This window comes from Dendrobates tinctorius, unplaced genomic scaffold (assembly GCF_039654945.1).
Source record: "Dendrobates tinctorius isolate UK_male_01 unplaced genomic scaffold, ASM3965494v1 ptg000138l, whole genome shotgun sequence".
In the NCBI taxonomy this organism is placed as follows: Eukaryota; Metazoa; Chordata; class Amphibia; order Anura; family Dendrobatidae; genus Dendrobates; species Dendrobates tinctorius.
The window spans coordinates 15203931-15230565 of NW_027361806.1; the positions used below are offsets into that span (position 1 = coordinate 15203931).

The following is a 26635-nucleotide window of genomic DNA, read 5'->3' on the forward strand; positions in this document are numbered from 1 at the left end:
ATGTATCGTTGTAGGTCAAAACCAGGCAAAGGCGATGACAGACGAGTCCAAGGGAATGGTGCAGCCTATAATCACTTCTGAGCAAGAAATCTATAGTTTACATATACAAGTAATCTACAGAAAAAGATAAATCACTTTGCATATACATTACTGATCCTGAGTTACATCCTGTATTATACTCTGGAGCTGCACTCACTATTCTGCTGGTGCAGTCACTGTGTGCATACATTACATTACTGATCCTGAGTTACATCCTGTATTATACTCCAGAGCTGCACTCACTATTCTGCTGGTGCAGTCACTGTATACATACATTACATTACTGATCCTGAGTTACATCCTGTATTATACCCCAGAGCTGCACTCACTATTCTGCTGGTGGAGTCACTGTGTACATACATTACATTACTGATCCTGAGTTACATCCTATATTATACTCCAGAGCTGCACTCATTATTCTGCTGGTGCAGTCACTGTGTGCATACATTACATTACTGATCCTGAGTTACATCCTGTATTATACTCTGGAGCTGCACTCACTATTCTGCTGGTGGAGTCACTGTGTACATACATTACATTACTGATCCTGAGTTACATCCTGTATTATACTCTGGAGCTGCACTCACTATTCTGCTGGTGCAGTCACTGTGTACATAAATTACTGATCCTGAGTTACATCCTGTATTATACTCCAGAGCTGCACTCACTATTCTGCTGGTGAAGTCACTGTGTACATACATTACATTACTGATCCTGAGTTACATCCTATATTATACTCCAGAGCTGCACTCATTATTCTGCTGGTGCAGTCACTGTGTGCATACATTACATTACTGATCCTGAGTTACATCCTGTATTATACTCCAGAGCTGCACTCATTATTCTGCTGGTGCAGTCACTGTGTACATACATTACATTACTGATCCTGAGTTACATCCTATATTATATGCCAGAGCTGCACTCATTATTCTGCTGGTGCAGTCACTGTGTGCATACATTATATTACTGATCCTGAGTTACATCCTGTATTATACTCCAGAGCTGCACTCATTATTCTGCTGGTGCAGTCACTGTGTACATACATTACATTACTGATCCTGAGTTACATCCTGTATTATACCCCAGAGCTGCACTCACTATTCTGCTGGTGGAGTCACTGTGTGCATACATTACATTACTGATCCTGAGTTACATCCTGTATTATACTCCAGAGCTGCACTCATTATTCTGCTGGTGCAGTCACTGTGTACATACATTACTGATCCTGAGTTACATCCTGTATTATACTCCAGAGCTGCACTCACTATTCTGCTGGTGAAGTCACTGTGTACATACATTACTGATCCTGAGTTACATCCTGTATTATACTCCAGAGCTGCACTCACTATTCTGCTGGTGCAGTCACTGTGTACATAAATTACTGATCCTGAGTTACATCCTGTATTATACTCCAGAGCTGCACTCACTATTCTGCTGGTGAAGTCACTGTGTACATACATTACATTACTGATCCTGAGTTACATCCTGTATTATACTCCAGAGCTGCACTCACTATTCTGCTGGTGCAGTCACTGTGTACATAAATTACTGATCCTGAGTTACATCCTGTATTATACTCCAGAGCTGCACTCACTATTCTGCTGGTGCAGTCACTGTGTACATACATTACATTACTGATCCTGAGTTACATCCTATATTATACTCCAGAGCTGCACTCACTATTCTGCTGGTGCGGTCACTGTGTACATACATTCCATTACTGATCCTGAGCTACATCCTGTATTATACCCCAGAGCTGCACTCACTATTCTGCTGGTGAAGTCACTGTGTACATACATTACATTACTGATCCTGAGTTACATCCTATATTATACTCCAGAGCTGCACTCACTATTCTGCTGGTGCAGTCACTGTGTACATACATTACATTACTGATCCTGAGTTACATCCTATATTATACTCCAGAGCTGCACTAACTATTCTGGTGCAGTCACTGTGTACATAAATTACTGATCCTGAGTTACATCCTGTATTATACTCCAGAGCTGCACTCACTATTCTGCTGGTGAAGTCACTGTGTACATACATTACATTACTGATCCTGAGTTACATCCTGTATTATACTCCAGAGCTGCACTCACTATTCTGCTGGTGCAGTCACTGTGTACATAAATTACTGATCCTGAGTTACATCCTGTATTATACTCCAGAGCTGCACTCACTATTCTGCTGGTGAAGTCACTGTGTACATACATTACATTACTGATCCTGAGTTACATCCTGTATTATACTCCAGAGCTGCACTCACTATTCTGCTGGTGCAGTCACTGTGTACATAAATTACTGATCCTGAGTTACATCCTGTATTATACTCCAGAGCTGCACTCACTATTCTGCTGGTGCAGTCACTGTGTACATACATTACATTACTGATCCTGAGTTACATCCTATATTATACTCCAGAGCTGCACTCACTATTCTGCTGGTGCGGTCACTGTGTACATACATTCCATTACTGATCCTGAGCTACATCCTGTATTATACCCCAGAGCTGCACTCACTATTCTGCTGGTGAAGTCACTGTGTACATACATTACATTACTGATCCTGAGTTACATCCTGTATTATACTCCAGAGCTGCACTCACTATTCTGCTGGTGAAGTCACTGTGTACATACATTACATTACTGATCCTGAGTTACATCCTGTATTATATTCCAGAGCTGCACTCACTATTCTGCTGGTGCAGTCACTGTGTACACACATTACATTACTGATCCAGAGATGCATCCTGTATTATACTCCAGAGCTGCACTCACTATTCTGCTGGTGAAGTCACTGTGTACATACATTACATTACTGATCCTGAGTTACATCCTGTATTATACTCCAGAGCTGCACTCACTATTCTGCTGGTGCAGTCACTGTGTACATAAATTACTGATCCTGAGTTACATCCTGTATTATACTCCAGAGCTGCACTCACTATTCTGCTGGTGCAGTCACTGTGTACATACATTACATTACTGATCCTGAGTTACATCCTATAATATACTCCAGAGCTGCACTCACTATTCTGCTGGTGCGGTCACTGTGTACATACATTCCATTACTGATCCTGAGTTACATCCTGTATTATACTCCAGAGCTGCACTCACTATTCTGCTGGTGCGGTCACTGTGTACACACATTACATTACTGATCCTGAGTTACATCCTGTTTTATACCCCAGAGCTGCACTCACTATTCTGCTGGTGCAGTCACTGTGTACATACATTACATTACTGATCCTGAGTTACATCCTGTATTATACTCCAGAGCTGCACTCACTATTCTGCTGGTGCAGTCACTGTGTACATACATTACATTACTGATCCTGAGTTTCATCCTGTATTAGGGTACATGCACACGCTGCGGATTGGGGTGCGGATTTGGCCGCACGGATTTTGTGAAATCCGCAGGTAAATCTGCAGGTCACAAGACCTGCGGTTTTGCCCTGCGGTTTTTCATCTCCACAATGGAGGAGATGGCAAACCACAGCGGAATCCGCAGAAAGAATTGACATGTCAATTCTTTCTGCGGTTTTGAAACCGCAGGAAAACCGCGCGGAAAAATCTGCACCGTCTGCACTGCGGTTTCTAATATCCATAGGATATTATGGTACTGTACACCGCAGCAAAAACTGCTGCGGATCCGCAGCGGCCAAATCCGCTGCAGAACCGCAGCAGAATCTGCAGCGTGTGCACACACCCTTATACTCCAGAGCTGCACTCCCTGTTCTGCTGATATTGCTCATCTTGCACTGATCTTGTACCTGCAGGTTTCGCCGTGTCTCGATGCTCTCACGGTCAGGCAGTCTCGTACTTGCAGCCTTCCCATAAATCACATTGATAATGAGCTGGCTGTGGTTTTGGCGCTTTCCTTTCATCTCCCGTGCCCAGAGATATAGGAGGCTTACTGCTGAATCCTGCACATAGGTGTTGCCTCCTGCTTGGAAAACGTTTCTTTTGTTTGATAGAGCTGTAAATTACCGCCTAGGACCAGCTATTTATACAGCACATCCCCAAAACTGGTTTCAAAGAAAAAAAAAATACAGTACCCTTTATAAACCAAACACTTCAAAGACAAAGAAAGATGATGAACATAATAACAAAAAAAATGCAAAATAGGATGAGCAAGACGATAGCCGCAGACATTCTATTAGAGCTTTTACAGGAGCCACGAAAGAGTGTAGCGATTATATCAGGTCTCCGCGTTCCACACACTTGGGGGTTGTATGCTGTTCATCCTGAGCTCTCTGGTTCATGACTATAAAGCCACAGCTGACACCTAACAGCCTTTAGGGGAATGCTGGACAAAGAAGCGGATAGAAGTGTGTGCGCTCAGCGCTCTGTTAGTGTTCTTTCCTCTTGGGTTATATGCGTCCTCCCGGTACACACTCCATATGTCTCTGGTATAGGCGTCTCGGGATTTCGGGTTTTAGTGTTGCCTGTCCTATTAAACAGGTTTATGAGCTGTTCCCAGGCTGGGATCATATGACGGTACAAGTCCGACCACGTGTCCTCCCGCAGCCGGTGTCTGGGATCTGTACGGGCGTCAGGGAGGATTTCCCTGTGTTTATGGAGGTGCTCTTTACGGAGGAGGAGATACTTTGGCGCTGAGGGACGTTCCTCTCCCCTGGAATTATCTCTGCTTGCTCCTGTTTCAGACTGACAGTCGGAGGCGGTTTTCCTCCTGTAACTTCTTCAGTCTCCGCTCCAACCCCATAAAATACATTTGTTTCATAATATATGTTCCTGCCGCCATGTATCCGATCTGTCTGTATATGTTGTGGAGTTTCTCTAGAATGAGCCATCACTTTTACTGATAGAGGACTGACTTTTTGAGACTGGAAATGCGGCAGTGCTAGTTTAGGGCATCATCCCCGTTATTATTTTCCTATTTTCCTGGGCAAATCCCTACAAGTGAATGGGGCCATGTCAGGAGGGGTCACAGTGCTGAACGGGCGCTGCAGCCCTTCCATTCCCACCATCACTGGGGTTCCCAGAGATTGGACCCCGCTGATTATATAGGGATGCCATATCTTACAGTAACTCTTAAGCATTGAAGTGTCCGCAGTGCTGTTCACCTGCGCTCCTGACTTCTGGGCTGTCCACCCTGTTGTAGCTCCCTGCACAGCAGATGGTCATGATGCTGCTGTGCAGCAATGCAGTCCAAATAATTACTGTGAACCTATTTTCTCAGAAACACGAGGTTGGACCCCCATTGATTAGAAAGTGATGGCAGCTCCTAGTGGTCCCCTTTTAATGTTTGGGGTATAAAGCAGCAGATCTCCACATTATAATCGCTTCTCATCCTTGTGAATCACATTGTCACGACCCAACAGGGGTCGGTCCAGCAGACAGCACAACACACACTCAACGGGATGGTAAAGGGGAGAGGAATGCAATAGGGAACAAGGGATGGGACACCACCTGAGCTCCAACCTGCGCCTGTCCCTGCACTCCCCTAACGCCCTAAGCGGGTCCTTCCCCCCACCGCCGTCACGTACCTCGTCCCTAACTGTCACCTCACAATGCCCTGGCAGTGCACCGGCTGGCAAGGGCGCAAGTCTCACCACTTTAGATACTGCAAACACAGGGGACAGTGACAAGCACAAGGCAAATACACAAAACGTAGCTCCAGCCTCCGCTGCCAAGCTCCTCACTGCAGAGGACACCGAAACAGGACCTCGAAATTCACAGAAGATTTAGCACTGACACCAGAGATCTGCAACTCCGAGGCTGGTCTACATAGAAAACTATCACCGACAGTCAGCTGATGCGTCAGGTGACTATTTAAAGGCTGGTGGGAGTGGTCACCACCCACGTCAGCTGACCGGCAAGGGAAACTGACGTTAACCCTTTCTGGCCTGAACGGTAAAAGCTACATTTAAATAGTGGAACCAGAGCTGCCACAAATCCAAACCTGAATCGTGACACACAAATGTTTGTGCACCGGACAGACGGGACCCCCAGAGGGCCCCGGGTGTCAGCACTTACCCCCAGAGGATGAGGGCACATTTACATGAGTGAGTGAAGATATGCGGCTGCCAGACACGTGTTGCACCACTCCGCCGTTGCGACACTCTCCCTCCGATCAGTCCCGGGTGTAGACGTTTAGTGACGGTCAGGCTTTCCCCATAGGCACAAGTCTGGTTGAAATTGGCAGAATTTGCCAGCAAAGTTCTCACAGCCGCTGCTAGCGGTTTTTGTTATTTTTGTTTATTTTTCACTTTTTTACATTCTTTTATTGCGGTTGAAGATCTCACTGCTCGTAGGCTACGTTTTTAACCCTGCGATTCCAGTTGCTTTTGAGCAACTCTACAGTTTTGCATTTTGACCATACGCATAACAGGAAGAAAGAGGAAGGAAACGTGGAAATGAAAAAAGTTCTGAAATGTGGTCCTGATGTGTCTGGAATGTGCGGCCGCGGCCAGATGTGTCGGCCTTTATTCCGATTGAAGTCTGAGACAATGCGTGGCGGTGCTGAGCAGTCGCTCAGTCGGGGGTTTGTTTTCACTGTCCGTGTTGCAGTGTCTTTTATGGCGGGGGAGGGGGAGATATTAGTGGTTTGCTGTACTATTAACGTTCCTGGGGATAAGGGCACAGTGAGAATGGTACATTGTAACCAGCGAGGATTGATCTGTGTTATGGACGCTATGCAAACAAGGGGCGCCAGAAACCCTGCCTTGGGGAGTAACTAGGGGGCAAAGGCTATCGGGCATGAGCCCCAAGAAGTGATGATTGTCGAGTGTTGCAAACCAGCAACAGATTAGGACAGAAAAATGAATCTTTACCAATGCCCCTTCTTCCCTGGCAGCCCCACCCTCCCTGAATAAGTGCTTTCTCCCTCTTGTAACTCCTCTTCTGAAATACTTTGTGCTGCTGTGAGCCCCAGGAGCGTTTATTTTACTTTAATAGTCTGTTCGACCGTCTGCTGGGTATGTGGGTTTCTTGTAGAAGCTTAATGAACCCCTGATCTCTCACAGGCATTGTCACCCCACTTTCCCATAACCCCGACGATTGCGCCCCCTGGTGTCATATGATATAAATGTATGGTGCTTTGTGCTGTGGATCACATGTCGCGCTCTCTTTTCTACTTTATCATTGTCTCTTATATTTGCCTGTGCTTCTATTTCAGTCCTTGCAGACAACCTGAAGTCTAACCCTGGTATTAAGTGGCAGTATTTTAGCTCCGAAGAAGGAATTTTTACCGTTTTTCCAGCGCACAAGTTCAGATGCAAAGGGAACTACGAGCATCGCAGCAGGTGAGAAGTGGACCTACTGCCCCTGACTTTTCCCTATTGTAAGCGGTGTACAGCCAAAATGATTTACAATCTCTAACCTTAGGGGAATAGGAGTTCCCCTCTTGAAAATGCTGGATTTGCAGCTCTGGTGTAGTGCTGCAGCTGCCTCTTAGTTTTCCCTCCACAGCAGCGCTCCCGGCCACCCAGCTGTGCAAGAAACTGCAGTCAACCCCATTGACTTGAATAAGGCCGGCTATAGTCCATGAAAAGTAGTGCTTTGGACAGACTCATCGCTAAATCAGCAGTGCAGCTGCTTCATTCTTAGGGATCAGTCGGGGTCCCGGATATCGGACCCTCCAATAAAGTGATGGCATATCCCAGCAGCTTGCCGTCACTTTATAACGTGAGGACCCCATTTTAAGGATGTTTTTGGTTCTATCATACATGAAAAAAGTTCTGCAGTTTTCTGACATTTTTGTGGTTCACTTTCTTACTAGTTTCGTGATCACTGCTTACTGTCAGTGAATAGAAACTTTCTTGCTTTCATAGAATCTTAAATTGATCCTTCTCGCACCGGGATAAACCTGGGTGCAGTGTATCGGAGCTGTACATATTCGAGAATTTGGGGTGTAACTTCTGGTCCCTGACAGCAAGCAGAGATCTTTAAACCTTTGATTTGACCCTTTGGATGGAGTCTTCCCTGCACGGATGGCGTTGTACCCGGTGGCGTTCCATTGTCCATGCTCCTTGCTGTATACACAGATGGTGGAGCCGTATTCCTAGAGTCCGCAGAGCACGGCTCCGCGCCACATGGCCTCCATCCTGCAGATCATCTGACAATCTGTTTATGTAACCAACCATCTGAGATTAGTCTTAAGCACATTCCTCTTCTGCCCCCTTCTCCAGTCCCTGTCAAAGCCCCCTCATCACTTCTATGCTGATTGCTGTAGACCCGAGGCCGAACCCGGGTGTAACACAATGAGCGATCCAGCCAGAGATCATTAAGACCCAAAATCTGTCTCCATCCTCACTTCTCCAAGACTCAGAGCAGCTGGGGATTCTCAGCTCTGCTTAAACCAACAATAAAACGCGTCAGACGTGAGAAGACTCAGTGGAGTCGTCTCACTGCGGACCTCCATAACTGAGGAGTCCGTGCTGGTAAGGAGATTCATGAACCCGTCATTTCAGGGGACTTCTCTTAGTGAGCACATGAAGAATAACACAATATCTGGTCATTATATGACTTGTATTTTTTCAACAGTTTTCCCCTCTGCAGGCTCCATTTCTAATTTTCAGTAGTCTCTGAGCTAGTGGGTGGAGAGGAGCAGCAGCTATAATGTCTCACATACACAGCACACACCTAAATGAGAGATTCATGCTCTCCTGCCTCTATGTAGCATATGTTCAGAAGCAGTATGGAAAGAATTGTGTAGTAGTAATGAGCAGTGTGGCTGTGAATCCAGCTCTGGGGTGAGATAAACATTTACTAGAAAGCAAAAACATGTCTTACTTCTCTCCTCTCCATAGACCTTAATAAGCAGCTTTAATTTGATCCCTCATTGAGGTGGCAATTCCAAATGTTTACAGTTTGTCAGAGTGAATGATGAGTTCAGTAGGCAGAGGGGAGGAAGTGGCTCCTAAGAGGCAAAAGAAGTAGATTTCTCTCATAAGATCTGCTGTAAGGGTTCTTGCACTATTGATTTATGCATAGGTTTTTTTGCAGCTTTTTTCCCCCAGTGCTGGCAGGTAGAAAGCACGCATTACTTGCTTATCGTGGGCTCTTAATGCATTTTTAATGCAGTTTTATACAAACCATTGAGGAAAATGCTGCAAAAGCATTGCAAGAATTGACATGCTGCAGTTAAAAGAAAAAAAGACCTGTGTGAATGAGATTTTAAGGGTGTGTGCACACGATGCGGATTCTGCCGCGGATCTGCAGCGGATTTGGCCCTGCGGATCCGCACCAGTTTCTGCTGCGTTGTACAGTAGCTTTATTTTCTATGGAAAATGATAACCGCTGTGCAGACGGTGCAGATTTTTCCGCTCAGATCCGCAGCATGTCAATTCTTTGTGCGGAATCCACAGCGGTTTTACACCTGCTCTATTGTAGAGGTGATAAACCGCAGGCTAATCCACAGATAAACCGCAGGTCCTCTGACCTGCTGATTTTGCAAAATCCGCGCGGAAAAATCCGCAGCACAATCCGCAGCGCAATCCGCAACGTGTGCACATACCCTAAAAATCTCATTTATTTTCCTCTGTTTTTTTTTTCCACACTAAAAAAAAAACACAGCAAAATTGCTGCATATGAACAAGCCCTAAGAGGAAAGGAATAAGGGGCTCAAGTTCTCCCGTTTTTGGAGCCCACTAGTGTCTCCTCTTGGCTGACTGTTTCCAGTCTCCTCCATGTATATACACATTGCAGCATTGCTGACTGACTCCTCGTTTGCAGCGCTTTTATATAAATCTTCTTCCCTCATTAGACCCATTTATGTCTCCACCGTGAGGCCGCAGTCGAAACATATTGTTGTCATCATGGACCACGGGGCGTCAATCACAGAGACGCAGCTGCAGATCGCCAAGGACGCCGCGCAGGTCATCCTGAACTCCATCGATGAACACGATAAGGTGACTGATTTCTTAAAAAAAAACAAAAAACAAACAAACAAAAACAAACCCAAACTCTCTCCTGCCTGTAACAATAAACTGTAACCTGGGGCAGCGATCAGGAGAGGGGCTTATACAGAAGTAGTGTGGGGGGTATAATGAAAAAGTTTTCAAACTTTTGAACATACCTTTGTGGTTAACTTTTCATGACCTGTGCTTTCCGTCAGTGAATGGGAACAATATTTTCCAGGTTGTCCGTTCAGGTACGGAGATTTGGTGTCAGGATGGGAATTGCCAAAAATCCAGTCATGGGAATGCTTCCTAATTTCCAATCATTGGGCGATGCCTGGAGGCTTAGACAGGTCACCCCAAGCTTTGATGAGGGGTAGCAATTAATCACTGACCTTTGAGAGTCGGCATCTGATCGCTGGGGGACAACTAGTCAGGAGATCAGGGTCCTGTGTCCCCCTTAGAATTGAGCAGGGGTCTTGCAGGTGCATTACTGCGCCTTTTGTTATCTATTAGTTTTTTCTTCCAACTCCTGTCCATGGGTTGTGTCCGGTATGGCGGCTTCGCTCCGTTGAAGTAATTATCGTTCATTTCCAATACCGCATATAGCCTGTGGACAGGTGTGGCGCTGTTTATAGGAAAAAAAAAGCAGCCATGTCTTTCTATCCCACAGTTACACTTTCATCATCTATGGAACCGAGTATAGTGCTGGGCCAAAAAAAAAAAAAAAAAAGTTTACTTTTTTTTTTAAATTGTGGACAAACCCCTTTAATCATTTCACCTTTGTGTGGGGGAAGGGAACCTGAGTAGTAGAAACTGCTCCAGAATTCACCTGGCACCACCTAGTGGAATCAGTGAGTATTATTACCACTTAGGTTCATCTGCTGCATAACCCTCCTGAGATTCTTACCTACATGTAGAGATAGGACATGTGTTTTAGAAATTTTGGGATCCCTGACAACTAACATACTTGAAAAATAAAAAGCAAGCAAAATGTTTAGAGATGTATTCAGTCGTTGGCAGCGGAGCAAAGCGAGCGCGGCACATCTGCAATCTCCATACATCCTAGAAATATTCCGGGGAGTCTCCGGGAATATTCCTCTGGACATTGGCTGTGAAGAAGAATAACAATGTAGACAAATGTTTTTACAAGGTCGGCAGCCTCTTCTGCTAGAAACACGGGATTTTTTTTTTTTATCTCTTCCAGATTTCAGTCCTGACCGTGGCCGACGTGGTGAGAACCTGTTCTCTGGACCAGTGTTACAAGACGTTTCTATCACCAGCCACCAGCGAGACAAAGCGAGAGATGGCCAGCTTTGTGAGCGGCGTCAAGTCAGCGGACGGCCCCACGCAGCACGCACTCGGCTTTCAGAAGGCGTACCAGCTGATCAGGAACACGAATAATGGCACCAGAGTGCAGCCGAGTAAGAAATCCTGACAAATCTATAAAACAATGCAAAAGAAAAAAAAAAAAAGCCCCACAAATAATACAAAATATGCAAAAGAAACAACAATATGAAATATGCAAAAAAAAATACAGAAATAGTATTGCAAAATATGCAAAAACATACTCAAATACAAAATATGCCAATTAAAATATAAAAACCAATGCAAAAACAAAACATACATAAATGTAAAAAAAAAAATATAAAACATTATATTGTAATTTATCTCTGGAAATACTTAGCTGTGGACATGTTTGCTTTTTTGTTGCTCATAACACACACTTTATTTATTTTGTCAATAGCATTATTATATCCTTATTGTATCTTTTAATTTAGCACCTCAGCTGATATTCTATTCCCTCATAACAATACTTCTTTTTTAGAGGGAACACAAGGTAGAAATCCAAATTCTTCTTGAGTGTGTGCAGAATGAAAAGTCTTCACACAATACAGTACATGCCTCTTTCATCATTCTCCAGATTCGGGGTTGACTGTGTGCCCTTCTTATTGAGAGGAGCAATTGGCAGGTTTTAGAGTTTCATCAAACAAAGAAAAAACCTTCCAGAAGATTGTTTCTCCTATGTGCAAATATGCAGTATTATAGTAGTTATATTCTTGTACATAGGGGGCAGTATTATAGTAGTTATATACTTGTACATAGGGGCAGTATTATAGTAGTTATATTCTTGTACATAGGGAGCAGTATTATAGAAGTTATATTCTTGTACATAGGAGCAGTATTATAGTAGTTATATTCTTGTACATAGGGGCAGTAATAAAGTAGTTATATTCTTGTACATAGGAGCAGTGTTATAGTAGTTATATTCCTGTACATGGGGGCAGTATAATAGTAGTTATATTCTTGTACATAGGGGCAGTATTATAGTGGTTATATTCTTGTATATAGGAGCAGTATTATAGTAGTTATATTCTTGTACATAGGGGGCAGTATTATAGTAGTTATATTCCTGTACATGGGGGCAGTATAATAGTAGTTATATTCTTGTACATAGGGGCAGTATTATAGTGGTTATATTCTTGTATATAGGAGCAGTATTATAGTAGTTATATTCTTGTACATAGGGGGCAGTATTATAGTAGTTATATTCCTGTACATAGGGGGCAGTATTATAGTAGTTATATACTTGTACATAGGAGCAGTATTATAGTAGTTATATTCCTGTACATAGGGGCAGTATTATAGTAGTTATATTCTTGTACATAGGAGCAGTATTATAGAAGTTATATTCTTGTACATAGGAGCAGTATTATAGAAGTTATATTCTTGTACGTAGGAGCAGTATTATAGTAGTTATATTCCTGTACATAGGGGTAGTATTATAGTAGTTATATTCTTGTACATAGGGGCAGTATTATAGTAGTTATATTCTTGTACATAGGAGCAGTATTATAGAAGTTATATTCTTGTACATAGGAGCAGTATTATAGTAGTTATATTCTTGTACATAGGAGCAGTATTATAGAAGTTATATTCTTGTACGTAGGAGCAGTATTATAGAAGTTATATTCTTGTACATAGGAGCAGTATTATAGAAGTTATATTCTTGTACATAGGGGCAGTATTATAGTAGTTATATTCTTGTATATATGGGCAGTATTATAGTAGTTATATTTTTGTACATAGGAGCAGTACTATAGTAGTTATATTCTTGTACATAGGGGCAGTAATAAAGTAGTTATATTCTTGTACATAGGAGCAGTATTATAGTAGTTATATTCCTGTACATAGGGGCAGTATAATAGTAGTTATATTCTTGTACATAGGGGCAGTATTATAGTAGTTATATTCTTGTATATAGGAGCAGTATTATAGTAGTTATATTCTTGTACATAGGGGGTATTATAGTAGTTATATACTTGTACATAGGAGCAGTATTATAGTAGTTATATTCCTGTACATAGGGGCAGTATTATAGTAGTTATATTCTTGTACATAGGAGCAGTATTATAGAAGTTATATTCTTGTACATAGGAGCAGTATTATAGTTGTTATATTCCTGTACATAGGGGCAGTATTATAGTAGTTATATTCTTGTACATAGGAGCAGTATTATAGAAGTTATATTCTTGTACATAGGAGCAGTATTATAGTAGTTATATTCCTGTACATAGGGGTAGTATTATAGTAGTTATATTCTTGTACATAGGAGCAGTATTATAGTAGTTATATTCTTGTACATAGGAGCAGTATTATAGTAGTTATATTCTTGCACGTAGGAGCAGTATTATAGTAGTTATATTCCTGTACGTAGGGGTAGTATTATAGTAGTTATATTCTTGTACGTAGGGGCAGTATTATAGTAGTTATATTCTTGTACATAGGAGCAGTATTATAGAAGTTATATTCTTGTACATAGGAGCAGTATTATAGTAGTTATATTCTTGTACATAGGAGCAGTATTATAGAAGTTATATTCTTGTACGTAGGAGCAGTATTATAGAAGTTATATTCTTGTACATAGGAGCAGTATTATAGAAGTTATATTCTTGTACATAGGAGCAGTATTATAGTAGTTATATTCTTGTACATAGGAGCAGTATTATAGAAGTTATATTCTTGTACATAGGAGCAGTATTATAGTAGTTATATTCTTGTACATAGGAGCAGTATTATAGAAGTTATATTCTTGTACATAGGAGCAGTATTATAGAAGTTATATTCTTGTACATAGGAGCAGTATTATAGAAGTTATATTCTTGTACGTAGGAGCAGTATTATAGTAGTTATATTCCTGTACATAGGGGTAGTATTATAGTAGTTATATTCTTGTACATAGGGGCAGTATTATAGTAGTTATATTCTTGTACATAGGAGCAGTATTATAGAAGTTATATTCTTGTACATAGGAGCAGTATTATAGTAGTTATATTCTTGTACATAGGAGCAGTATTATAGTAGTTATATTCTTGTACATAGGGGCAGTATTATAGTAGTTATATTCTTGTATATAGGGGCAGTATTATAGTAGTTATATTTTTGTACATAGGAGCAGTACTATAGTAGTTATATTCTTGTACATAGGGGCAGTAATAAAGTAGTTATATTCTTGTACATAGGAGCAGTATTATAGTAGTTATATTCCTGTACATGGGGGCAGTATAATAGTAGTTATATTCTTGTACATAGGGGCAGTATTATAGTAGTTATATTCTTGTATATAGGAGCAGTATTATAGTAGTTATATTCTTGTACATAGGGGGCAGTATTATAGTAGTTATATTCTTGTACATAGGGGCAGTATTATAGTAGTTATATACTTGTACATAGGAGCAGTATTATAGTAGTTATATTCCTGTACATAGGGGGCAGTATTATAGTAGTTATATACTTGTACATAGGAGCAGTATTATAGTTGTTATATTCCTGTACATAGGGGCAGTATTATAGTAGTTATATTCTTGTACATAGGAGCAGTATTATAGAAGTTATATTCTTGTACATAGGAGCAGTATTATAGTAGTTATATTCCTGTACATAGGGGTAGTATTATAGTAGTTATATTCTTGTACATAGGAGCAGTATTATAGAAGTTATATTCTTGTACATAGGAGCAGTATTATAGTAGTTATATTCTTGTACATAGGAGCAGTATTATAGTAGTTATATTCTGCTACATAGGGGCAGTATTATAGTAGTTATATTCCTGTACATGGGGGCAGTATAATAGTAGTTATATTCTTGTACATAGGGGCAGTATTATAGTGGTTATATTCTTGTATATAGGAGCAGTATTATAGTAGTTATATTCTTGTACATAGGGGGCAGTATTATAGTAGTTATATTCCTGTACATAGGGGGCAGTATTATAGTAGTTATATACTTGTACATAGGAGCAGTATTATAGTAGTTATATTCCTGTACATAGGGGCAGTATTATAGTAGTTATATTCTTGTACATAGGAGCAGTATTATAGAAGTTATATTCTTGTACATAGGAGCAGTATTATAGAAGTTATATTCTTGTACGTAGGAGCAGTATTATAGTAGTTATATTCCTGTACATAGGGGTAGTATTATAGTAGTTATATTCTTGTACATAGGGGCAGTATTATAGTAGTTATATTCTTGTACATAGGAGCAGTATTATAGAAGTTATATTCTTGTACATAGGAGCAGTATTATAGTAGTTATATTCTTGTACATAGGAGCAGTATTATAGAAGTTATATTCTTGTACGTAGGAGCAGTATTATAGAAGTTATATTCTTGTACATAGGAGCAGTATTATAGAAGTTATATTCTTGTACATAGGGGCAGTATTATAGTAGTTATATTCTTGTATATAGGGGCAGTATTATAGTAGTTATTTTTTTGTACATAGGAGCAGTACTATAGTAGTTATATTCTTGTACATAGGGGCAGTAATAAAGTAGTTATATTCTTGTACATAGGAGCAGTATTATAGTAGTTATATTCCTGTACATAGGGGCAGTATAATAGTAGTTATATTCTTGTACATAGGGGCAGTATTATAGTAGTTATATTCTTGTATATAGGAGCAGTATTATAGTAGTTATATTCTTGTACATAGGGGGCAGTATTATAGTAGTTATATTCTTGTACATAGGGGCAGTATTATAGTAGTTATATACTTGTACATAGGAGCAGTATTATAGTAGTTATATTCCTGTACATAGGGGCAGTATTATAGTAGTTATATTCTTGTACATAGGAGCAGTATTATAGAAGTTATATTCTTGTACATAGGAGCAGTATTATAGTAGTTATATTCCTGTACATAGGGGTAGTATTATAGTAGTTATATTCTTGTACATAGGAGCAGTATTATAGAAGTTATATTCTTGTACATAGGAGCAGTATTATAGTAGTTATATTCTTGTACATAGGAGCAGTATTATAGTAGTTATATTCTTGTACGTAGGAGCAGTATTATAGTAGTTATATTCCTGTACGTAGGGGTAGTATTATAGTAGTTATATTCTTGTACATAGGGGCAGTATTATAGTAGTTATATTCTTGTACATAGGAGCAGTATTATAGAAGTTATATTCTTGTACATAGGAGCAGTATTATAGTAGTTATATTCTTGTACATAGGAGCAGTATTATAGAAGTTATATTCTTGTACATAGGAGCAGTATTATAGAAGTTATATTCTTGTACATAGGAGCAGTATTATAGAAGTTATATTCTTGTACGTAGGAGCAGTATTATAGTAGTTATATTCCTGTACATAGGGGTAGTATTATAGTAGTTATATTCTTGTACATAGGGGCAGTATTATAGTAGTTATATTCTTGTACATAGGAGCAGTATTATAGAAGTTATATTCTTGTACATAGGAGCAGTATTATAGTAGTTATATTCTTGTACATAGGAGCAGTATTATAGTAGTTATATTCTTGTACATAGGGGCAGTATTATAGTAGTTATATTCTTGTATATAGGGGCAGTATTATAGTAGTTATATTTTTGTACATAGGAGCAGTACTATAGTAGTTATATTCTTGTACATAGGGGCAGTAATAAAGTAGTTATATTCTTGTACATAGGAGCAGTATTATAGTAGTTATATTCCTGTACATGGGGGCAGTATAATAGTAGTTATATTCTTGTACATAGGGGCAGTATTATAGTAGTTATATTCTTGTATATAGGAGCAGTATTATAGTAGTTATATTCTTGTACATAGGGGGCAGTATTATAGTAGTTATATTCTTGTACATAGGGGCAGTATTATAGTAGTTATATACTTGTACATAGGAGCAGTATTATAGTAGTTATATTCCTGTACATAGGGGGCAGTATTATAGTAGTTATATACTTGTACATAGGAGCAGTATTATAGTTGTTATATTCCTGTACATAGGGGCAGTATTATAGTAGTTATATTCTTGTACATAGGAGCAGTATTATAGAAGTTATATTCTTGTACATAGGAGCAGTATTATAGTAGTTATATTCCTGTACATAGGGGTAGTATTATAGTAGTTATATTCTTGTACATAGGAGCAGTATTATTGAAGTTATATTCTTGTACATAGGAGCAGTATTATAGTAGTTATATTCTTGTACATAGGAGCAGTATTATAGTAGTTATATTCTGCTACATAGGGGCAGTATTGTAGTAGTTATATTCTTGTATATAGGGGCAGTATTATAGTAGTTATATTTTTGTACATAGGAGCAGTACTATAGTAGTTATATTCTTGTACATAGGGGCAGTATTATAGTAGTTATATTCTTGTACATAGGGGCAGTATTATAGTAGTTATATTCTTGTACATAGGGGCAGTATTATAGTAGTTATATTCTTGTACATAGGGGCAGTATTATAGTAGTTATATTCTTGTATACAGGGGGCAGTATTATAGCAGTTATATTCTTGTACATAGGGGCAGTATTATAGTAGTTATATTCTTGTACATAGGGGCAGTATTATAGTAGTTATATTCTTGTATACAGGGGGCAGTATTATAGTAGTTATATTCTTGTACATAGGGGCAGTATTATAGTAGTTATATTCTTGCACATAGGAGCAGTATTATAGTAGTTATATTCTTGTACATAGGGGCAGTATTATAGTAGTTATATTCTTGTACATAGGGGCAGTATTATAGTAGTTATATTCTTGTACATTGGGGCAGTATTATAGTAGATACATTCTTGTGTATAGGAGCAGTATTATAGTAGTTATATTCTTGTACATAGGGGCAGTATTATAGTAGTTATATTCTTGTATATAGGGGCAGTATTATAGTAGTTATATTCTTGTACATAGGAGCAGTATTATAGTAGTTATATTCTTGTACATAGGGGCAGTATTATAGTAGTTATATTCTTGTACATGGGGGCAGTATTATAGTAGTTATATTCTTGTACATAGGGGCAGTATTATAGTAGTTATATTCTTGTATATAGGGGCAGTATTATAGTATTTATATTTTTGTACATAGGAGCAGTACTATAGTAGTTATAGTCTTGTACATAGGGGCAGTATTATAGTAGTTATATTCTTGTACATAGGAGCAGTATTATAGTAGATATATAGATATATTCTTGTACGTAGGAGCAGTATTATAGTAGTTATATTCTTGTACATAGGAGCAGTATTATATTAGTTACATTCTTGTACATAGGGGCAGTATTATAGTAGTTATATTCTTGTATATAGGAGCAGTATTATAGTAGTTATATTCTTGTATATAGGGGCAGTATTATAGTAGTTATATTCTTGTACATAGGAGCAGTATTATTGTAGTTATATTCTTGTACACAGGAGCAGTATTATTGTAGTTATATTCTTGTACATAGGGCCAGTATTATAGTAGTTATATTCTTGTATATAGGGGGCAGTATTATAGTAGTTATATTCTTGTACATAGGGGGCAGTATTATAGTAGTTATATTCTTGTACATAGGGGCAGTATTATAGTAGTTATATTCTTGTATATAGGAGCAGTATTATAGTAGTTATATACCTGTACATAGGAGCTGTATTATAGCACATGGAGAGGAGGCTCTTCAAATAAATGCCTTCCCACACCAGTACTGAGCCACTGCCAAGCTGGTCATGCTAGAGGATGTTGAGGGCAACAGAACATTCTCTACCTCGTATCCAGACTCTGTCACGGCTGTCACATGGGCTTAAGGTGAGCCTGCTCTCATCTGTGAGGAGCAAAAGGCGCCAGTGTCGAATCTGTCAATCTTGGTATTTTCTGGCAAATGGCAATCACCCTGCACGGTGTTGGGCTGTAAGCCCAACACCCGCTTGTGGAGGTCGGGCCCTCATACCATCCTCATGGAGTCTGTTCCTGACAGTTTGAGCAGACACATGGATGTTAGTGGCCTGCTGGAGGTCATTTTGCAGGGCTTTGGCACTGCTGCTCCTGATCCTCCTTACACAAAGGAGGAGGCAGCGGTCCCACTGCTGGGTTGTTGCCCTCCTACGGCCCCCTCCACAACTCCTGATGTACTGGAATGTCTCCTGCTATCTGCTCCATGCTCTGGACACTGTGCTGACAGACACAGCTACCCTTCTTTCCACAACTCGTATTGAGATGTCATCCTCGATGTGCTGCACAGGGCTGTGGAGTCGGTAAGCCACAGTTGCGACTCCGACTCCTGGATTTTATCAGGCTCCGACTCCGGCTCCGACTCCTTCATAAATGGCCAATTCATAACAACAAATTTACTGTTGTAAAATATTAAACATCGTGCTTATTCAGTTTCTCACCATCATATAAGTGATCAGACCACTTAGAGCAAAAACTACATTTATTAGAATACAATTAGAATATAGCAAATAACTTTTATAAACTTTTCTAAACTGTAAGTAAATATGCAATAAACACTTTTATGCAGTTAATAAGAAGAAATCTATAAATTTGTCCTCAGAAAAAGTATTGCCTCTGTCAGATCCTCCTTCATGGATGCCCTCAAATCTGATCTAATTATTTTGAGAGCAGAGAACAACCTCTCTACACTAACTTGTGTTGGTGGCAAAGCAGTAACCACTCGGGCAACATCTCTGACAATGTCAGGATACAGAGGAATCGCTTGTTGCACTGTTATTTTTGATCAACGGTCAAATTTCTCAATTTCTTTTAGTGCACATGAAAAATTCTGCTGAAATGTACTGGCTGTGTTCCTTGATGGGGATGACTCTTCTATGCGGGAACGCTTTGCACGGTCCTTGTGATCCAAATATTTTTCGAAATTAAATTCTTCATCAGTTGATGATGAGGGTGAAGATGTGGCAGGACGACCAAATTCTTCTTGTTCCTCCTGACTGTTCTGCAACCCTTTCATCCTTACTGCTATTTCAAACAGAGCTTCTTTTCCTTTACTTAGCTGTTGATCATCTAGAAGAATCCGATGCATTGGGTCTACATAAACAGCTGCCAAAAGAATGTTATTTTGTAATAGTAGCTCCTCTCTCCGTTTCATTGATGTAGCAATGCCACTTGCAATTAACCCTCCTCTTTGGGACAGGCGAAACATCAGGTTCTTCCACTCCTTTAAGAAAATACCTGGAGTTAAGTCCTCTGCTTGTAATTTTTTTAGTCACTGTAAATGGGTGCTCTAGCAATTTTTCCAGCTCAGTCACCTGATTCCACTGACTTTCATTTAGCGTCAGTTGAGGGTTAGCCATGTCTACAAGAAAGGGTTTTCAGTTCAACCAAGCGCTGAATCATTAAGTACTGCCCCATCGTGTGGCTTGATCAATAATTGCCCCTTTTCCAGCACGTCTCTTCAAAATTGAGTCAACTTTAGGGGTTCTGGCAACAGTAGCCAATTTTCTCACCTTGCCAATCAGTGCAGCAGCATGTCCTTCTTGCAGACTGTCTCTTATAGCCAGCTGTAGCGTATGCACAACACAGCGCATGTGATGAATGAACATATTGACACAGTTTCAACAAGATCATCTAAACTATCATGTTGCTGTTCATCTGAAGCAACTTCAGTTTGCTCCTCAGTTACAATACTGTGTTCCTCTATTTCAAACATTTCTGTATCTGTGGACCCAGAATGTTCTTCTAGCTGCTGGTCACCATCATTACTCTCATTCATTAGCTTAATAGTACTTATATTTGAAGCATTGTCAGTTACAACAGAAAGAACTTGCTCTTTTTTAAGTTCATAGTCTTGCAGAACCTTTTCCACCAAGACCTGGAGAAACTCACTGGTGTGATGAGCTTTGGTGTCTTTTACTGCCAATGTCTTAGTAACTATTTCATTTTTGTCACAAACAAATCGGACATTGATGGCAAAATAGTTCACTCTGTGACGTGTGCAGGCATCCATTTTAAGAAACAGAAAGCGTCCCTTGAGAGTTTTTTTTAAGTTCTTCCTTTTGTTTAAAAGCTTCTTCGATTACTAATTTTCTAATACTCTCTCTCTCCAGAGAAACACCAAGCTTGCGGGCCATTTCCCCATTCAGACACATAAAAGCTGGTCGTGAAAATAATGAAATAGGCACACTATCCTTTACAACAAGCTCTATGATCTGTTTTTTAAATGTATCTACTGTCATTGTCACAGTAACTTTGTCACTGACAAAATATCTTGCAACTGATGGCTGCAAAGTTCTCTGCTCCTTTGTTTGGCTGGAAGAGCTGGGCACTGGTTCATTGGTTTGGATGCAGTCTTTCTCATCCACTGCTTTCAGTACTTCTGGATGAAAGCGCTGTAAATGTCTCTTTAGATTAGAAGCTCTGGTAGGAGCATTTTTATCTTTGCCTGAATATGCACTCATCTTGGCTTCACAGCATTTGTTTTCGTCTGGATCATTTGTCATACACTGACAGACATAATGTTTTCTATCTTGAGTGATGGTGAAATGTTCAAATACAGCTGATTTAATGTGATGCTTCTTTGACATTCTCAGGTTTTTAATTCTGCATTCACAATCCAAATGACAATTGTTTTTCCTAAAAACAATTGTACAAAATTATTGCCAGGTCGTGCAACTGATATAGTGGTCAGTAATACTGTTATTATTCCTCATGTACTCACAGTTAACTGATGCAAAGTTTGTTGAAAGGATAATACTTCTTACAGTCTTCCTCTTCTGAGTAGCAGGCAGCTGTGAGATGCTTGGAAGACGCACACCTAGTATGATCTAGTCTAGAGGAGGAGCTTTACTACTAAGAATTTGCAACACATTTTCACTTTCAGTTTCATACATTGTAAGTAGGGGGGTTGGGGCAGCATGAGGTTAACCAAGTATAAGATTAGATAAGGGCAGTGGAGAACAGTGACACACAAGAAGTAAGAAATGTCTCTATCTCCAGCAGAACTGCTTATCACTGTTGTTCATAGTTTGATAGAACATATATATTTGAGTAACATTTATAAAATTCATATGAAAGTTCAATTATGAAATATTAATACATTTTTTTTTAAAGCTGGAGTCGGTACATTTCTTCCGACTCCAACCAAAACTAACTCCGACTCCACAGCCCTGGTGCTGCAGTACCAGAGCAACTTCTGTGATTTGTAGACATCACTTCCTGCTGTTGTACAGTGACTCTAGGGGCGAGAACAATGACTAAATGCAAAAGTGACCAAAACAGTCAAAAAGGTTGAGAACAGGGAAATCTGTCTGTGGACACCTCCTGCAGAACCACTCCTTTATAGGTGCTGTCTGGCTACTTGCCGATCACTTCTAGCAGTTATCTGATCCATTTGCACAACAGCAGGATAAATTGATTCACCATCAGCATTGCTTCATAACTGGATGGGCTGATTTCACAGAAGTGTGATTGACTTGGAGTTACATTGTGTTGTTTAAGTGTTCCCTTTATTTTTTTTGAGCAGTGTAGTAGTTATATACTTTTACAAAGGGGACAGTATTATAGATGTATTGTGGCATGTAAAAGTTTGCCCTGTGGGCAAAGCATAAAATTATTATTGCACATGCGCCAGCATACGCCATACGTTCTATGGCCCGGAAGTATTGCGTTTGAGGGATTTTCATCCATTCTTCCTAGGTAAATTCTTCCAGTTCTGTGAGATTCCAGGGTCTTCTTGCAGCCTCTGCTATTTTGAGGTCTAGCCACAGATTTTCAATGATGATCACATCAGGAGACTGTGAGGGCCATTGTAAAACCTTCAGCTTGCGCGTTTTGAGGTCATCTATTGTGGACTTTGACGTGTTTAGGATCATTATCCATTTGTAGAAGCCATCCTCTTCCTCTTTTCACCTTCAGCTTTTTTACAGATGGTTTTATTTCATTGGCTGCAACACAACCCCAAAGCATGATTGATCCACCCCCATGCTTAATGGTTGGCGAGATGTTCTTTTCCTTAAGTTCTGTGACCTTTTTTCTCCGCACATGCCTTTTGGTTATTGCTGCCAAAGCGTTCTATTTTAACCTCATCGGTCAACAGGACTTGTTTCCAAAATACATCAGGCTTGTTTAAACTGTGTTCCAAATTATTATGCAAAAAGAGTTTAGGAGTGATAAGGTTAGAATTTTTTTGTTTGTCATTTAAACTCATTGATGGTGATGTGTGTCAGGGCTCTTTATATCACTGAAAGCAATTGCAGATACCTGTGCACATTAGTTTGGCAGGTGTGTCCAAATAAAGGCAAGACTACTTAAGAAGGCTGTTCCACATTATTAAGCAGCCTACATTTTTTGCCAAAATGGGAAAGAAAAAGGATGTGTCGGCTGCTGAGAAGCAACAAATTGTGGAGTATTTAGGTCAAGGCATGACTACAATCAACATTGCCAAGACACTTCATCGTGATCATCGCACAATCAAGAAGTATGTAGCTGATTCCCAGCACACACGTGTGCGTGCTGATAAGGAAAAATTGAGGACTCTTTCCAACAGGCAATTGCGTCAGGTTAAAAGAGCAGCTGCAAAAATGCCTTGTCATACCAGCAGACAAGTTTTTGAAGCTGCTGGTGCCTCCAACGTCCCCCAAACATCAAGATGCAGGGTCCTTCAGAGGTTTGCAGCTGTGCGTAAGCCATCCTGTCGACCACCTCTATCCACTGCACACAAGCAGAAACGGCTTCAGTGGGCCAAACGAGACATGAAGACTGACTTCCAAACTGTTTTGTTCACCGATGAGTGCCGTGCAACGCTCGATGGTCCAGATGGATGGAGTGGAGGATGGCTGGTTGATGGACACCCCATGAAAACATGGCTAAGGCGCCAACAAGGAGGAGGAGGAGTAATGTTTTGGGCTGGAATCATGGGGAGAGAGATTGTCGGCCCTTTTAGGATCCCTAAAGGGGTAAAGATCAACTCCATAATCTATGTGGAGTTTCTAAAACAGCACTTCCTGCCATGGTTCAAGAGGAAGAACCGTGCTTTCCGCAGTAAGATCATTTTCATGCATGATAATGCACCGTCTCATGCTGCAAATAACACATCTGCATCTCTGGCTGCTATGGGCATAAAAGAGGACAAACTTATGGTGTGGCCACCATCTTCCCCTGACCTCAACCCCATTGAGAACCTCTGGAGCATCATCACAAGGAGTGTCTATGATGGCGGGAGGCAGTTCACATCTAAGCAACAGCTCTGGGAGGGGATTCTGTCCACATGCAAAACAACTGAAGCACAAACCATCCAAAAACTGACAAATTCAATGGACAAGAGAGTTCAGAAGCTTCTTTCCAACAAGGGGTCCTATGTGCAAATCTAACATCACCTGGAATAAAGTTTTGACTTGAAAACTGTTTGATTTCATTTTGTAATAAGCTGATAATGCTTATCATTTCACAATTCACCATTTTTTTGGTCAAAATAAAAAGGTTGAAAACTCTGCTGTGCATAATAATTTGGAACATGCATTTTGAGTGTTTCTTATTTTAAAAAATATACTGTTTTCATAGGCAGTTTGTTCAAAAACATTGCAATTATACTAGAATATTAGATGACTGGAAAATAACAATGAATGCAATTCATATAGGTAATTTAGAGAAAATATGAGGAAATATTTTTTGCATAATAATTTGGAACACAGTGTAGATATACTTTTGCATACTTCTGACATTGAATTTTATGGTGAGGACGCAGGAGAGGTTTTCTTCTGATAACTCTTCCATGAAGGTCATATTTGTGCAGGTGTCTCTGAACAGTAGAACAATGTACCACAACTTTAGTGTATGCTAAATCTTCCTGAAGGTCTCTTACAGTCAAGCAGTGGTTCTAATTTTCGCCTCTAGCAATCCTTCGAGCAGCTCTCTGAAATTTTGCTTGGTCTTCTAGACCTTATCTTGACTTCCATTGTTACCAGTAACTGCCATTTCTTAATTACATTTTGAATTGAGGAAAGGGCAACTTGAAAAACGCTTTGCTATCTTCTTATCGCCTTCTCCTGCTTTGTGCGCCTCCACTCTTTTCATTTTCAGAGTGCTCGGCAGCTACTTAGAAGAACCCACGGCTGCAGTTTTTTGGCACAAGGTTAGGAATGCTAGGTTTTTATAAAGCTGGGAAACTTGCATCACCTGACCTTCCCTAATAATAAGTGAACATGCCATATCCCTAACAGGCTAATTATGGTCTGAAACTGTGGTCCGTTTTCTGAGCACTCAAATCTCCAAGGGTGCGCAAAGTTTTGCATTGGCTCATTTTCCTTTTTATAATTTTTAAAATGTTAAACATGACAATATATACATATATATTTTGCCTAAAATACAAAGGAAATGTGTCATCTTTAACTTTAGGCCTTTTAGAGATAATTTTATCTTTAACTGTTCACAATAACAGTATTTTTGTCCAGGGGTGCCCAGACATTTACATGCCACTGTATACCTGTTTTTTATTCTTTTAAAATGGTCTGAGTAGTTTTCAGTCTTCATCAGTCATACACATAGTCACTTAGCTTTCCCTGGCTTCATTGATTTAGGATAAAGTGTTCGTTAATCCTAGAGCAGTGATTGTAGACCCTGAGCTATAACTCCACGATCTACAGACTCACCAGTGAGACATTACCTTAAACTGCTCCCCGATGCGTGAGCCTGAACCTACTCATACTCGTAATAGTAGAGCAGATGTTTATTAATAGAAATGTCTTCTGCTCGTGTTGCTGCAGATATTTCCCATTGGGGTTTTTAGTAAAACATCTTAATAAAGCCATATACGTGTTATTGGCCAAGTGTGGAATACAGACAATGGCAGGACTGTTTGTGCTACCTATAAAACAGCGAGATCCGGCTGGTGTCCTTATATACCACCCTGTGTGCCGTGATTGGCCTCACTTTTTGCATGTCTATGCATTATTATATGTATATATTTTGTTTTTTGGATCCCTTTTTGTATCCTCTGATGTTACCAGTGAGAGCGGATGTTAAATGCAAGTCACCTATTGTTCTTTGGGGAAATCTATTTTCTCAGCATCCTGCATTTAGGCAAATTATATACAAAGCAGAACTCCGCCAACATTTTTCCATTTTCATCCACTATTACTTGACAAAAGAAAAAATAATCCAATTTGGTAGAGGCTTTCTTTAGATTCTAAACCCTGGAGAAATTGGTAAATGCAGAGCAGGTCTTTTAGTGATAGTTCACAAGTTTAAGAACTTACAGATACTTACAGAGGACCCGACAAATGCCGTGTGTGTTATACATATTACACGCACCCTTATTTAAGATATAAACCCCAGGCCAGACCCACCTTATATATACAGATAGCTGAGCCCCAGCTAGACATCTTCAATCATACAGAAGCCAGCCTTTGATCCCAAGACTAAATCCAGTTAGATCTTTCCATGTATGAAGAACTTAAACCAGAACCCTCTCTGTAAAAAGACCCCAGACCAGACCCTCCAATATGCAGA

General features: G+C 39.9%; 1 protein-coding gene across 1 annotated transcript in view; it reads left to right on the forward strand.

Annotated features, from left to right (window-relative positions):
• CACHD1 (cache domain containing 1) overlaps window positions 1-26635 on the forward strand; it is a 147813-nt gene that overhangs the window by 79297 nt on the left and 41881 nt on the right. Inside the window, exons 5-7 of the mRNA XM_073544681.1 lie at window positions 7183-7309; window positions 9772-9916; window positions 11112-11328. Of these exons, the coding sequence (XP_073400782.1) occupies window positions 7183-7309; window positions 9772-9916; window positions 11112-11328 (489 nt within the window). The remainder of the gene's footprint in view (window positions 1-7182; window positions 7310-9771; window positions 9917-11111; window positions 11329-26635) is intronic.